A 16,504-nucleotide genomic window follows, 5' to 3' on the forward strand; every position below is an offset into this window, starting at 1 on the left:
AACATTGCAGTGGGTAGGTGTTTCTGTGACCAGTCCAAAAGATGTCAAATAAAGTTCACTCAACCATAATAAAACATGCCTCACATGGCTACAGGGGGGTGAATAAAGGCCTCCTGTAGCAAATCCATGCATTTTTGTACGAAAAATATCCATTTTTCAAACGTAAACTCTTCTGTCTCATTTCATCTAACTTTCATAAGCAGAATCACTTCCAGCAGATGACGCAGTATGTCGGCGTTGCATGATTAGTGACGAATGTGGAGAGAACAAAACTAAATGCCAGTCACAAATTAGAAGAACAAAAAGAGGATTTGTAAAGAAAAATGTTTGAGGATTTCAATATACATTGCCGCTCAAAAGTTTGGGATCAGTAGGATTTTAGTTTTTTTTTTAAGAAGTTTCTTCTGCTCATCAAGGCTGCATTTATTTGATCAAAAATACAGAAAAAAAAACGTAATATTGTGATACCCTATTTAATTTGTTTATTTATTTACTTTTATTCTGGAAAAGAAAGAAACTGGCTATATTTGTTTATAAAAGTGTTTAGGATTACAAGAGCTCTTGTTTGGCCATCAGTGAGTGTTATCATGGAGTCGTTTTCCTTCTGTAATTAGGCGACAGCCAGTCAAACAAACCTGGATGGAATGAGTGCCCATGAGCAAAGATGGCAGATTGAGATAAATCAGATTGTAAATGGGTAATGTAGACTTTCTTGACCAGCTTCTCTAGATAACTTTTTCTGCTGAACAGTATGGTCAGCTTTTCAGCTGTGCTTTTCTCTTTCTGTGTTTTTTTTTTTTTTTTAATTTTAGATGTCTACATATTCCTTGTTCTCATTTAAGCGAATGAGTATGTGAGCCAAGCCTTGGTCTCTCTCTCTTCTTCCCTCTTTGTCTCTTCACCACACAAAATCAGGGAGAGATGTAGTGAAAGACTAGAGGAGGCGACAGGGGCTCTGGGGAAATACAAAGCAATATCCCGACCACCCGGTTCATCCGCACTGCCCCTCACAATTACAATGCATCTGACAAAAGTATTGGGCCCAGATCCCCTGCCATTTCAGCTGATAGGCCCACCTGTCAGTGGCAGGATTTCACAAAAAAGTGACCCCAAAAAATTGTATTAGTGCTGCCTTATTGAAAAAGAATGTAGACGAGAACTCACAGGCTAACAATACAGTGTGTGTAGGCTGTCAGTTAGCAGCCATAGAGATATAATGTGTACAGATTTATTGCTGACATAAAATGGAGACAGATTCAAGTTAAAGAGTGCAGCATAGTACTCCTGCTATATTAATGGATGCTTTATGCAACTTTTCACAGAATTTCAGCCTTATTGCTGTACTTCTTACATTGTTATGTAGATATTTGGTCATGCTGTGTTCACCCAAAAATGTGTTAGTGTCATATTTACATTACATTTACATATTTTACATTGTTCATCCCAACCCTGTGTTATTTTTATTCTTCTTTGAAACTAAACTGCTAGATATTGGACAATTTGTGAGCTGTCATATGGGACATTTTAATGTCACAGCCCTGCTGACGTCAGCTCTGGCAAATGAAACTTGACAAAATACTAATTTCTTTTTCTCTGCATCTCTCTCAGTCTGTTTTTATTACTATTTTTTTTTAACTAATTTTATTTATTTATTTTTGGGAGTGAACTGTTCCTTTAAGATTTCGATGTATTTTAAGGAAACTGTTCAAACTCAAGTGTGTCAGTTTATTGTGATTTTTACAGTTCATGGGATTCAAATCTTCATGGACTTAATCCTAAAATGTCAGCAGCTTCCAAACTAAGAGGATCAGATTCTTTACTAGTGCTTCCATTTCCATTATCAGCTGTGTAACAAAACCGACCAGTGGAGTCAACTTATTTCCACTGATCCTCAAATCTGGGTCCCTGGGTACAGGGTCCCAGCCAGGCGCAATGCAGTTTCCAAAAAAATGAAAGTCACCTTGGTTTACTGTATATATAGCCATATAGCCTAATATTTAAGAAATCTTTATATTTTTGTTTGAAAACCCCTGGCTTTGGACAAAATACATTTAAATGGCATTAACTCTTGATGCTGTTTTGGCATCACAGTTATGGTTAGGATGCAGAATAAACCGGTTCCAATTTTCCCATCTGTGAATGAATCTAACACTTCTTTGTTCACCAAATAACTTTATCGCCCAACAAAAAATCAGAAGCAGGACCACTTAAGTAGATGGAAGCAGCTATTCTGATGGCATTCAGTCTGGCTGATTCATGAGCAGGTCAAAGCACAGGGCAGATCATTCTCGAACAAGAGCTACTCGTCTTTGTACACAACAAATGGAGGGCAAGGTTCACCAATACAGTCCCCTGTTCTGAAAGAGGTTTTGACGCAGGACTGCTGCTCTGGAGTCAGATTCCCTCAGTGTGGTCCCCGAATTAGAAATACAGGCTTCAGGCGAAGTCTTTCTTGCTTCCTTTCTACAGTTTTACAATGAAGTTTTATACTGCATCTGCTGCTGGAGGGTCCCCAGAGAGACTGGTGGGGGGGCACAGATGGGTTATATGTAATTTTAAGGTGGCCAGGCCACTCAGTGTGTACGTTGCCAGAGATTCAAGATTAAATTTAGTGAGTTTCGTGAAGGTGAACTGAAGGTTCTCTCACACCACCTGCTCAGAAACAGCCCATGAGAGACTAATAGAGAGCAAATAGTTATGAAGTTGTTCGTCTTTTGTACTTTTATGTTTCCAAAGCAAAATCTACAGTTGTCCAGCGTTCGGGACACAAAACCAAAAATAAATAAATGCATTTTTTAGGTTGAGCAGCAACACTATTTTGTATTAATGGTAGGAATTCTTTTAATAACTTTCTAGCCTCTGCAGGAAAGCAAAATCAGGTTAAAATGTGTCTGAAGTGTTTTTTTTTTTTGTTGTTGTTTTTGTTTTTTTGCTCCATGAACTTCATTATGCATTGGCTTAAAAATAGAAGTGTGTTCTCTCCAACGCTCTGGTGCTTTGCTGCAAGCAACATTTTCATGTTTGTCAAAACAATAAACACTTCCATCTAACCATCTAATCAATGTTGAATCAAATTGTTTCGCTGAAAAAGACAAATTTCACAGCTTAATGAAGCATTGTTGACATTTCCTGTAATACTCCATTCAGGCCAAGTTTTTGATTCAAAACCATAAGAATCCCTTCCTTGTTGCAATAAAATTTCTCACTTGCTATAAATAATAACTAATATGCATGTGAATCTTAAAGGGATAGTTATCCCTCTAAGTTAACTTTAATGTTGCTCCACAGAAGCAAAGCAAATTGCTCCAAGAAGTAATTCATAGTGGTTTACAATAACCCGAGTATATGATGACAAAATTTTTATTGAAGTGTCCCTTTTTTGAGCAGAGATTAGTTAAACATGCAGATTTTTTGTATACACTAACAATTTTAGGATCAGTATGTATGTTTTTGAAAAAAGTCCATTGTGCTCATTAAGGCTGCATTTATTTGATCAAAAATACTACAAAATAGATGCAGTGGTATTGTGAAATATTAGTTTTTTTTAATGTAAAGCTGAATTTTCAGCATTATTACTCCAGTCTTCAGTGTCACATGATCCTTCAGAAATCCTTGTAATATGCTAATTTGGTGCTCGAGGAACATTTCATATTATCATCAATGTTAAAAACAGTTGTGCTGCTTAATATTTTGTGGAAACGTTGATACATTTTTATATGAATAGTAGATTCTTTGATTTAAAAAGAACAGCATTTAATGAAATAGAAATCTTCTGTGACACTAAATATGTTTTTACTGTCAATTTGAATCAATGTAATGCATCTTTGCTGACTAAAAAATATATATAGTGAGAAGATCTGTGTGTACACTCATCCGAAGTATGTGAACCCACGCGCAAATATTAAACTCTCTTTGAAGTATTGTGTTTGAATGGACATATTATCAAAGTAAGTTTCATAGCAGACACTGCCGGCTGAATGTACTGTATCAGTGACAGACTTTATAAAGTCTTTTAAAGTAACAAAGTGACTTTATTCAATTTCTATATCTAAAAACTAATGTTAGACCTACCTAAAAACAAAAAAATGAGAATCACTGTTTATTTTATTGGTATCTTTACTCCATTATTTGTGCTGTTGCTTGTAGTTAGATTATTCTTATTGCCTTTATTTTTATTTGACAGTATAGTTTTTCCCTAAACTTAGTACATACCGAACCAAACTGAAACCGTGACTCTAAAACCGTGATACAAAACGAACCGTGAATAAGAGGGGGGACCCCTACCAAAAAACATTATTAAAAACCATGCTTTGTATTGTAAATAACAATGTTTTATATTTGAATAATTGTGTAAGTAGTAAAACAACACAAACAGGGCAAAAATGCATTTTAAATTTTGATTCGCCCCCTCCTTTGCCTCACAATGCTTTTGTCCAAATGCCTGCTTTCCTCTTTTGCCTCACCTAAAAACACACAAGTCCAGTGAGAGATTCCCCATGTTTTGAGGGGGTCCCCCAATAAAAAGCACATTCTGGAGGCCTAAAATACACATTATTGGGGTTGCTTCAACCCACGGCGCCGACATGAAAAACAACCCATGGCAAAAGTTATAAAGTAGCCTAATTCCATGGGAAAACTGCGGACATGGCAACCCTGTGACAGATAGTGATGTCTATAACAGACATGACCGCTGTCGCGGCGCGACCACAACAGCTTGAAGTTGTCTAATTTGGCACGGTCTCCCTGCTGCACTAAAAGGCTTTCCTCTGTGTATACATATCCTTACAAGTACAATTTAAGCTGTATCATTGGGGCCCCTTCAAAAATTGCTCTTGAGAAATTTTATGTTTATTGTCCCCCCCAACTGTTAGATGAAATTTACGCCCCTGCAAACATGGAAACATCCACATACAGTAGGCCCATTTGGCATATGTGCGTACGCTTGTCCTCACACCTGTGTGCAGTAACCAAGGATACAAGGATCAAGTGCAGGCACAATCGATCCCTCTTTTTCTCTCCCTCAGATCTGTCTCCCTCAACTGATAAATCCTGTCAGAACAATAAAAAATGCAAGACAGCTGAGATTTTCATGAAGTCTCACATGAAAGTTATAAGAGGTAATAAATCACGCAGAAATTCATCGAAGCGACGCATGTGGGTTCCAATTTCAGAGAGCCGGGGTGGAGGAACAGTATTGCTGATTTGATCAGCAGACAAGGAGCGGGACGAGGCGGTATGTCGTATTCGTGTATCTTTTCTATCTGCAAGGGCTCGTCGAGGTTTGAAATCTTGATGTTTGGCAATCCTCCTCTGTAGTGGGATATATCCTGGCGTTCCTGATTTTTCTTCTTTTCATGTGCACCAAACTCGGCATGAGAGCTACTAATATCTCCACACCATTAGCAGGGGAATAGAGGAACAAACTGAAGAAGAGCAGTGTTATAACTATGGCTTCAAAAGGGTTTATGCGTCTTGAGCTAAAGATTACATGTAAAGATCAAGTGTAGTAGACATTGATTGGTGTCTTTGTCAATATGATGTGTGTCGATGTGCTTTTACGGGAAAAGAGTGTGGAAAGGGAGGGCTGAGCATGAAGGACTCTTTAGTATTAGCAGGGACACTGCAGCTGCTGTTTGCTTTCTCATTCTCAGCTTAAATAGTCCAAATAATTAGAGAGATGGAAAGAATAGGAGAGAGAGGAGTCTGAAACCAGCAAGTCCTTTGATCCGACCCCCTGCTCTTGCTTCATAGAAACACAATTAAAAGAGGAATATATGAGTGTCATGTGACTGAAACGATTCTGACATGACCTTAATTATAAATGTTTGTACCTCGGGGTTGAAGAGCTCAGAGAGGCAGAGGAGAAGCAGAGAAAGACAAACTGGCCCTGTGCAGTAATATCAAGGAGTAAAAGCACCCCATTAAGGGGGAAAAGATATAGTATTTTCACTTCTAATGATTGTCCGAATTCTTCCACAGATGTTGAATGAACACCATAATAAAATATGCAATAGGATCAGAATCATGACTATTAGCGTCCTATTTTCTGTCGGCTATATGCACAAGAATCAGCAGTCATATTTTGAGGATGTGAGTCCATTTTGATCACACCTTGTACATGATATGCTTCAAAGCAAAATGTATCATATCATGAGTAGTGATATGAAGAGATATTTGTTAAAAGAAATAAAATATGGATGGAGGAACAATAGTTTTGTTTTGTTGAATGTTTTCCTCTTCTGCCTGATACTGCTTTGTTTTGTTTTGTTCTTTTGTTTTTTTGTTTTGTTTTGTTTTTTGTTGTGCTTTGCTTTGTTGAAAATATATTTCTCTCTGTCAGTTGCTGCCTGCTACTGCTTTATTGTTTTGTTTTTTTGTTTTGTTTCGTTTTTTTTTTGTTTTGTGTTGTTTTGTTTTGTTTTTTTGAAAATGTATCCCTCTCCTTCAGTTGCTGCCTGCTTCTATTATGGTTCTTACTTTTGGGGCTCGTTGTCCATACAATTAATATGAATGGGGATGCATATAAGATTCCGCTGAAATAAGAACGTTTGGAACAGCATGAGGGTGAGTAAATGATGGCGGAATTTTCATTTTTCATATCAACTAAGTGGAATTGGAATTGGATATAGAGCCATTTAAATCACTGCCTTTAGACTGAAATATCATCATACAAATGATGTACACTGCTGTATGAGACATTATACTGATACAGTTTGTGTAACCATGTAGCAGAGCTCTGTATAAACCTTTCCCAAAACAAGAAAACTCAACAGGTCTCTTGGCATCCTCTATTTCGATTTGCACGCCAACTGTATTTGCTATGCCAAACACCCTCTGTGCCAATCAAAAAGTGCTGTTTATATCTGGGTGTTCATTTTTGAGAACTCTTCCCCTAAAATATGAATAAGGGAGGAAATTCATTGGCACATGACCTTTAAGAGAGAAATCCTTCAGCGAGAGCCAAATGCCATTGACGAGAAGCAGACAGAAAAATGCCTCAGTAGGAGCTTTTGAGAGCATTTAACATCTTCACAAAGCTTCTGCTGAAAAGAGTGAGTGGTGGTCTCTGAGCTAAAGACCCCCAATCAGCCTGTCTATCCGAGGAAAGGAGGACCGATTGTGATAATCGCTCCTTGTCTTTTACTCCCCTCCGGAAAGTGTCATCAGTTCTTCACAGAATAACTATCTAAACCCTCACCTTTCCTCTCCCCTCCCTCTATTCCTTCCCCTCTCCGCCGTCCCTCCCGCATGGAGCAATCAAAAATGTGAGATGGATAACAGAGGGGTGGCAGGGCTTTTTTTGTGTGTGGTGGTTCCTCAGTGCTGTAATTTACAGCGGTATCACAAAGACTGCCTATCAGTGCCCCCGTTTCGCAGTACATGAGGGGCTGCTTTTTACCTGGTCCCCGTGGAGGGTCCATCAAACACCACGCGGTCCCTCCGAGAGTCATGCCAGCATTCATATAGACACCCCAGTCACTTCAAATAACATGGCATGGGATGACACACTGTGGAAGAATCTGGGAAGTTTAAAGGGACAGTTCACCAAAAAAAAATCTAATTCTGTCATTATTTACTCACCCTTAAGTCTATCCAAACCCACATTACTTTTTTTTTTTTTTTTTTTTTTTTTTTTGGGAGAAATGTAAATACAGAAGCTTTCAACTGTTAAAAGAATGCAAAAGCATGAAACTATCATAAAAGTGATTCACACAAATCATAAACTATATACCAAGTCCTCTGAAACCAAGATTTGTAGCAATGACTGATTTGTGAATGAATCATCCTGAATGATTTGCTTCAGAAGTTGTCTAAATCATTTGTCTCTAAACTGGTCTAAATGATATGATTTAGAAACAGTCCAGATGATTTGCTTCAAAATTGGTCTCAATAATTTGATTTAAAATTGATCTCAATGATTTGATCCAGGATTGGTCTGAACAATTTACTTCAGAATCGGTCTAAATGGTTTAGTTCAGAATCTGAATGAGTCAATTCAAAGTCAGACGGGCTGCAGTTAACATAAGAAATGTTTTTGAAACTTTTCCAGGAAATTTTCCACGCCTTTGCAACTAATAACAACCCATTAAATGTGACTTATTTTTCACACACTATCATATGGATTCAGAAGGCCTCTCATAGGTATACTGTATATATATATATACACACACACACACACACATATATAGTTCTGGAGTCATATGAACGACTTTTATGATAATTTCATGGTGCTTTTGTGTCATTTTAAAGCCTAAAAGCTTTAATTCTCCTTCATTGTAATTGCATGGTTTGGATGAGTGGGAAGGATAAGATAATAATGTTCTCATAGTTGTATATTTTATAAAGGATAAATCTGTAATTGTGTGTGTTTATGCAGATGAATATTTTTCTTCCACAAGACTGATTACAGCGCTAGAAAATATGTAGATTGAGGGTAAAAATAGTTACAGAATGAGGTGCTGATTATGCTGAACCAAGTGCCATATAAGGATATGTAAAGATCTTGTAAAGATATACTCATGTTTCATGTGGTTAGTAGCAGTCTCATGAATTGATGGCTTGGATGACCCCAGCAGTAGGAAATAAAACTTAACTCAGTAGCCTCTCCACATAGAAACGAAAAAACTTTGTTGGGTAGAATAATGAGCAGAAGACCATCTACATCTGTCAGCATCTTCATAACTCTGCTGAATAAATGATGGTGGCTGATTACAGGCAATTTCTTAATTTCTGAGGGCAGCGCATAAATCATCAATGTTTGTGTTTCATAATTGCTGACATGCAAGCCAAAACCATCTTTTTCAGCCTACATAACTCAATTGAAAGCAGAGAGCGTTGACTGTTTACCTTTGCCTGATGCCTGAAAGTGCTGCCTTGCGTTTTCACCTGTGGGAAGTTCTTAGAGCTGATTTTGATGTGCGGCTCCACGCAGGTCTAGCACTGCCCTCAAATGAGATTGTAATTGAGGAGTTGCTTTGAGAGATGGGTGGCTGAGATGCATAGCAGAAATAGTCTCTTAAACACTTGTCAAGATGCCCTGCTCCAGCCCACCCACACCTTCATTAAGGTCTTGAGCAGTGGTAGCAATTATCAAATGCCGGCGATGGCAGTGGTTGCTGGACCAAGGGAAGATTGTCAGGAAAGTCCACACTGAATGGCCACATTGATGGAAAGTTACAAATTGCATGGCTTTGTGTATACGGCTCTTATGCTTTCCTTATCAGACGATTTTGTTAAGAAAACTGAACTCTATGATATCAACAAGACAATCTACAGAGCTTGTGGAGGCAATTGTAAGAAACTGGTATTTTCCTGCATAGAGCCTCCCCTTCGATTTAGCATTGGAATAGTGGGACTTATATTTAAGCATGTGATTCATTCACAGCAGGAGTCTTTCTCTGAAACTGCCAGTACACACAAATGATTATACTGTAAAATAATATTGGAGTTTCAAATAAATGTTTAGAATGAGCATGTTCGCATAATTACATCTATTGAAGTAAGACTGTATAAAGACCGTTTACCTCATTTTTTTACTTTTATTACCTCATTTTTAGGTGGGGATCTTAAAGCTTAGGCTGAAAGGTTTTTCTGAATCCTGTCTATTTAGGGCAGTAAGACACATCTGTCTACACTTGTAGAATTCTCCAACTCATGTAATGATGTATGAGTGGCATGTATATCCATTTGTGAATTTGTTTTTGATTGTAATTGCCATTATTACTGCTTTTAAAGGAAAATTCTGGGCTGGGTTCAAAACAAGATAAGCTCTGTGTTGATTCCTTAAATTGCCACAGACAAAAAAAAAATTGTGCTTACAGTTAAACCGCTTCAGTGGAAGTCAATCAGGCAAGGCATTACGGATAATTTCTATTTTATTTTATTTTAACTTTTTTATTTCCAATGAAAAGACATCTTGTACTCACCCTAATTCTAAATTTGTATTTTTGATAAACCTGTATGATTTTCTTTTCTTTTTTATCCATGTAATGAAACTGAATGGAGTTTAACACAGAAGCCAGGTTCTTCCACATTATTTTATTTTGTTTTAAAATAACAAATAACACTTTTTTTGGCTTTACTCTTGAATGTGAATCTCAATTTATCCTTACTCCTTTGACTTCCAATGTAAGTTAATGTAAATATTTTACAGAATAAGGGATGAAGCTTAATTTAATTTCCATTATAACAGACAGCATTTTAAAGATTAACTTGAAGGACACCCAGGACATCCCTTCAATAAATATTTAAATTGATTGGTTGTATTTGAATATTGTTCTTCATAGTCACATATTGTTTACTCCACTAACACCTTAAGATATTTTTTTCCCCAGCCATCATTAAAATGTTGGATGTCTCCAAAGCTAATACTGAGTGTGAATGTGCCATGCTGCTCATATTCGACTGACGAGGAAAGACAAACTCATTTTCCTCTCCCTTAATGAAGAGTGAAATCCTGCTATTTTTCGTTATTGCTGCTGTGTGCCAACCCATCCTCCCTTCAGACGGAAGCTTTCCAAATACATTTGGAGAGCTTCAGCATAGAGCGCTAATGAATCACCAAACAGAGATATTATATTTAGACAGACACAAGCTGAATTTACACACAGAGCAAAATACTCCGACCGAATCATTGTTATTAATGTGCTGCACATTAACTATATTTCTGAATCTTTTGTTTATGCTTAGTCCTTTCTAATCACATTATACATAAATAGAAAGTCTTTTAGTGTTAGCTTTGACATTGGTGTGTAATGTTTGCTTCAATGACAGTGGCATTGAGCATCACATATTATGATTTTCCACACTGCAATCTAAGATATTATGCTTTTAACCTCTTAGATAAGGGTTAAATAATAGTAATTAGTTTTGTCACTCTTTGGGTATAGTAAAATACCCACATATTGGTCATGTTCACAATTTGTTCTGTCAATGGCCATAATTCTAACCCTGAAATCAGGATTAGTGATAAAAAAATATCTTCAGACTCGTTCATACAAGTGAAAATTGGCTGAGAGTTTAATAAATAGTTGAACCTGACTCCAAGGACGATAGAAATTGTGTCTTTTCTGGTGATTAAGGGATAATACAAGGCTTCTTCACCTTACAAATAGTTTTCAAAAGCAAAAATGCTGCAAAATGCACATAATATTTTGTGAAATGGTGTGACATTCAAGATCAAAACAGACACTGTTTTAGAAATTGGTGCCCCAAAGTTAGTAAGAAACAATTATCAGATTTTATTCAAGCAAATATGATTCAAATTCAATTCAAGTTTATTTGTATAGTGCTTTTTACAATACAAATCGTTACAAAGCAACTTTACAGAAAATTATGTTTCTACAATATTTAGTAGTAGCTAGTAGTTTGTGCACGTTTGACAGGATTTTAGAAAAAATAAAAAAAATAATAATAATACAAGACGTAGTCAGCCAGACGATGAACTATCAATATTATTAATTAATAGTTATTATATGATGCAGTCACACATGTAGCAATAATTGTTAGTTCTGTTTGTTGATTCAAGGTTAGCATCATCTGCATATGATGCAGGGTAGACTATGAATGGCGTGGACTCAACATTATGCAAAATTACCACCAGTTTGAGAACCACTGATATAAACTCCTCCTACTGTTTATGAAGTCCACAAGAGCGTAGCTCAAAGGGAACATTACCCCAGCAGTGTTCATTGGAACTGCCATGCATGATTAGATGTGTTTTTGGACTGATTTCCGAACTGGAAAGGAGTTGGCTTATTTTCATGGGCTTTTCCGATTTAAAGAGTAATTAGACATCTCTGGTATAGTTTATCTTTAGTTTGCGTGTGTGTGTTTGGTCTCTTAATACAGTTGGGAGGAAAAATAATAGTATTGGTTCATTTCCGTATAGAAGGATGTGATTAGCATTAGATCCTAAAGAGAAAATGGATTTGAAACCATTTCCGCCTCACCAAGCTCTCTTTGTTGCCCTTAAAGAAAACATTTTTGCTGCATAGGAGGGCCGGGAATGCTTCCTTTTTCTGTCTGTCTCTCCTTCTTCCTCTTATTCCTGGTACAGTAATTATGACTCTGGGGTAAATTCAATGAACAGAATTTAATTTAAAATAAATATTTGTGTACATTTCCTATTGATCACAGCAGCATTAATTCATCTAATGATAGAGCAGAGCATTATAATCAGGCGTGTATCCAGGCGAGTGCACATTTTTAATGGTTTAGGTACCTTAATTGGAGTGCTGAAGCATTATTATATTATCTAATTTTCATATTTTCAGTGGATCTTGTGCTAAAAGATATACTTAAATAATGCTATCACTGGGTACAGTTCATTATTAAAGGGATAGTTCACATCATTTATTCACCCGCATGTCATTCAAAACCTGGGTTATCAAAGTCAGTGGGATCCAGTGTTGTTTTGGACCCCATTTCTGTACGAATTATCCTTTTATAAACTACTTTCACACTGGACCTTATTTCCTAGGAACAACTTATATGGTAATCTTCTTTGTTAAACTTTTCTTTTCTTTGTTAAATTTCCTCTCTCAATTTTGCAGTTTTTTTTTCCAAGGAACATACCAGGCGTAACCCAGGCGTTGTGTTCTGTGCAAATAAACTGTATTTGTCAATCACACATTTGACATCTGAATGGATTTACGGGGAAGAGGAGGGGTAGGAGGCTGTATTCCTCCGTGATTAGTCAGTGTAGCGTGGGTGTCTTATCAGGCAACAAATTCTGGGACTACTTGTTCCTCAATGTTTGAAATTAGTCATTGTGGATTGTGCAAATATTTCCTTTGCCTTTTCCTTTTGCTTATTTGAGTAATTCAATCATAGCCGGGTGAGATTTACCTGGAGTCACCATATTGAATAACACCACTGTCACTTACATTAAACATTTGTCATAATGCTGCTGCAATAAGCTGGAAGCTTTTTCCCTTCCATTACTGATGGATGAGACTGAAGTTATTATATTCAAAGAGGGAAAAATGATGTTGTCATGATGGCATGTGTTCCCCGGAGTCATTGCGCTGTCTTATTAATATTTATCATTGAGTTGTTTGGCACATGCCCTTATATGACCCAGCCCATAGAGCTGACAGCTGCTAATGTGTTTCAGAATCTACATACAATCTGGTATAAGCTGTGTGCCATCCTGTGAGTAGTTTTCACTTGAGAGTTTTAAATTCTGTTACTTATTTTTACTTCAATATTGGTGAAAGAATATAAAATAATTACTTCGGGAAAAATAGTTCTCTCAAGCATGTTGTCTAGACACTAAGCTGTTTATTGACTTAGGTCACTGTTGTATTTTTTTGTATTTTGTTCATCTCTGTAGCTTTCATGGGGGTCTTCCTGTTATAATGTGACTGAAGAATCTGTGTAATTAGGCCCAGACTTGCCCTGTGCAGAATTTCCGGCCCCTTAAAAACAAACCAGAAGGAAACAAGAGGAAAGAATGTCTTTGTATGTAATGAAGCGATTCCAACACCCACATGCAAGCCACAATGTTCTGTCGTCTCCCAGACAAATTGATTTTTAGTTTAATTACTGACTGTAGAATGTGTTACATGAAGCATTAGGGCATGTAATAATGTGAGGGGAGGAAAGGTCTAGGAAGAAAGAGTAAGGTTTACTTGGCTGCGTTTAGTAACATGTCCCATTGGATCTTTTTGATTATGTGTTTACACTGTAATAAAACTAAGTTATGACCTCAAACAGTTGCCTGGAATTCATTATGATAGTTGAAACTTGGAAACATGTTGTATGAACAACCAGTCAGTGATGAAATCTATTGAAGTTTCACAAACTTAAAGGGTTAGTTCACCCAAAAATGACATTTCTGTCATTAACTACTCACCCACATGTCATTCTAAATCTAAGACCTTCATTCATTTTCGGAAAAGGAATTAAGATATTTTTGATCAAATCTGAAAGTTTTCTGACCCTCCGTAGACAACAATGCAACTGGAATTTTCCCAGGTCCAGAAACATAGCTATGAGAATACTTTCTGTGCGCTAAATAATATTATAAAGACAGTAACTCTGGAAGAAGAATTGCTGAATAAATATGTTGTTATTGTTTTCTTTGCGCACAACAAGTATTCTTGGAGCTCCAAATCAGTTCAAAATATTTATTTGTTAGTGGTTCACTCTAAATCTACTATGCTGCATGTTTGTTTCATGTGTGGCTTTTGAGGATAACACAATAAAAAAAGATACATTTTCTTCCATTAAGAGTACACAGTCATTTTCATTTAATTCAAACAGCAAACTCAATGGAGCTGTTCTGTTTTTTTAAGAATATTTTTAGAATATCAGTTTTTGATATAAGTAAATAATGGATTATGGTAAACATTTACTTGAGCAGACTTTTCCTGTTTGTTTCCTCTCAACTTAAAGTAAATGTCACACAGCCATACCTGAAATGTGAATTTTGAAACCATTGCACGATTTTAAAAATGCAAGTTGCTAGCAAGAACTTCAGCTATCTGATTCAGCAAGTTTGTAAACTCGTACTTGCGTAGTTGTGGTCTTTATGTAGTGTAACAATAAAAACTCCATAATTATGGGAAGGAGGAGGCGGGAACCGGCAGACAATCAAAATCACTTTAATAATAAAATTAAGACAAAACAGCGCGGCAGCCCCTCACGGTCGACTGCCACGCACAAACAAAATCAAAACACAAAATAAATCCAGGCCTGGTCCTCTCTCGTCCTTCACTGTCTTCGCTCCTGTTTTATATCCTTCCATCTCCTCCGTGGGACTCGAGACCGGTGGGTCGAGCAGGTGTCGCTCATTTCCAATCACTCCACCGGCCTCGCCCCGTTCCCACGGCCATTGCCCCTCGCAGGCCGGGGGGTACCCACGAGACTGCGCTTTACAACCCCCCAACACCCCCCCCCCCCCTCCGGGGGGACCGCTCACGGTGACCTGCGGGAACCCGGGGGTAGGACAGACGAGGCGAGAGAAAAGGAGATGGAAGGTAGAGGAGTGAGAGAGGGGAGAGAGGAGATAAAAAAACAAAAAAGTTCCCGTTCCCAGACGCACTGCCGCTCGACCCTCCACCAGCTGGGTGAACTCCTCCGCGGTGCCCGGCGGTGGCACTGGACAGCCCTCGGTGGACGGCACGACACTCCTCCGCCATCCACTGGGCTCCTCCAGTTTTGGGCAGCCGGCAGGAGTCCCCCGTTCCCTGCTCCTAAGGATTCCTTCACAGATGGCATCAGGCTCCGGCCCCCTGGCGAACGGCGCCGACTACTCCGCTCCCTCACGGACGGCAGCCGCCCCTCCACATCGCGGACGGCCGGCAGCGAGCTCGTCCGTCCCCGGCAACTCACTCCAGACCAACGCCTCGAGCATCCCCGGGGCCCGACTGCTACGCCCGCTCGATGTCACCGCGGGTTCACCCCAGTGGCGAGGGTTCTTCGGCAGTGCGTCTCTCCTTCCTCCAGGGCTTCGGCACCAATGTAACAATAAAAACTCCATAATTATGGGAAGAAGGAGGCGGGAACCATCAGACAATCAAAATCACTTTAATAATAAAATAAAGACAAAACAGTGCGGCAGCCCCTCACGGACGACTGCCACGCACAAACAAAATCAAAACACAAAATAAATCCAGGCCTGATGCGCTCTAGTCCTTCACTGTCGTCGCTCCTGTTTTATATCCTTCCATCTCCTCCGTGGGACTCGAGACCGGTGGGTCGAGCAGGTGTCGCTCATTTCCAATCACTCCACCGGCCTCGCCTAGTTCCCATGGCTCTCGGCCCCGCCCCACTGGTCACATGTAGCAAATGCCAATTGATATATTGAGTGAGGATCTGCAAGGTCGGGCTACATTGATAATGTAGTTAATATATTCAGCTTCTGGTCATAAATTTGTTTCAAAATCCGACATATTAGCAACTTTAAGGAAGTGACAACCTTCCGTTTGAACTTGAGCTTGATGATTTAATATCAGTTTTACTAGATAACATCTGGTCAAATAAGTGGAAGTGCCAGAGAAAGAGGAAAAATACAATATCCTTTTCCCATATGAAAGATGTCCACTTACTGAGAGGGGTTATTACTCGCCAACGAACCTCAAGGTTATGAAGATAAATCACTGATTCAAAACATTAGGACTCCTTCCTGGACTAATTTCCTGGTCTCTGTGGTTCATGGCTGTTTAAAGTGTCGAGTCATCAAATTGAAGGACTCTTTTGAGAGTTTCATCCCTATCAAAGAAAAGGGTAATGAGATCCAGCACCTTGCTGATAATCACACACCACAGCCAGAACTTGGCATCACCAGCCTCACCAGTCAAGATCATGAACTTCCTAGCCACTTACACGCTCATCAATGTCTAATGTAATTGCATCTTTCGACTTAGGGGTCTGGATTGGTTTCATATATGTGGGAGTTATAGACCTCATCTTTTTGTGTAGCTTTCAAATGGACTTAGCTAGCAAAGATTCAGTAGTAGTAGATGATTCTCAAGGGCAGTGGTGATATTCACACAAT

At 38.4% G+C, this 16,504-nt stretch overlaps 1 protein-coding gene across 4 annotated transcripts in view; it reads left to right on the forward strand.

Annotated features, from left to right (window-relative positions):
- samd12 (sterile alpha motif domain containing 12) overlaps nucleotides 1–16,504 on the forward strand; it is an 89,158-nt gene that overhangs the window by 60,265 nt on the left and 12,389 nt on the right. Inside the window, exon 5 of one of the 4 annotated variants that reach the window (XM_059556214.1) lies at nucleotides 1,744–1,891. The exons of 1 other annotated variant lie outside the window; for it this stretch is intronic. In XM_059556214.1, coding sequence (XP_059412197.1) covers nucleotides 1,744–1,802 — 59 coding nt within the window. In that variant the 3' untranslated portion in view covers nucleotides 1,803–1,891. Of the gene's footprint in view, nucleotides 1–614; nucleotides 687–1,743; nucleotides 3,033–16,504 lie in introns of those variants that run through there. 2 more of the 4 variants (XM_059556209.1, XM_059556210.1) reach the window with 2 other exon arrangements.

The sequence above is a fragment of the Carassius carassius genome, chromosome 8 (genome assembly GCF_963082965.1).
Source record: "Carassius carassius chromosome 8, fCarCar2.1, whole genome shotgun sequence".
NCBI lineage: Eukaryota > Metazoa > Chordata > Actinopteri > Cypriniformes > Cyprinidae > Carassius > Carassius carassius.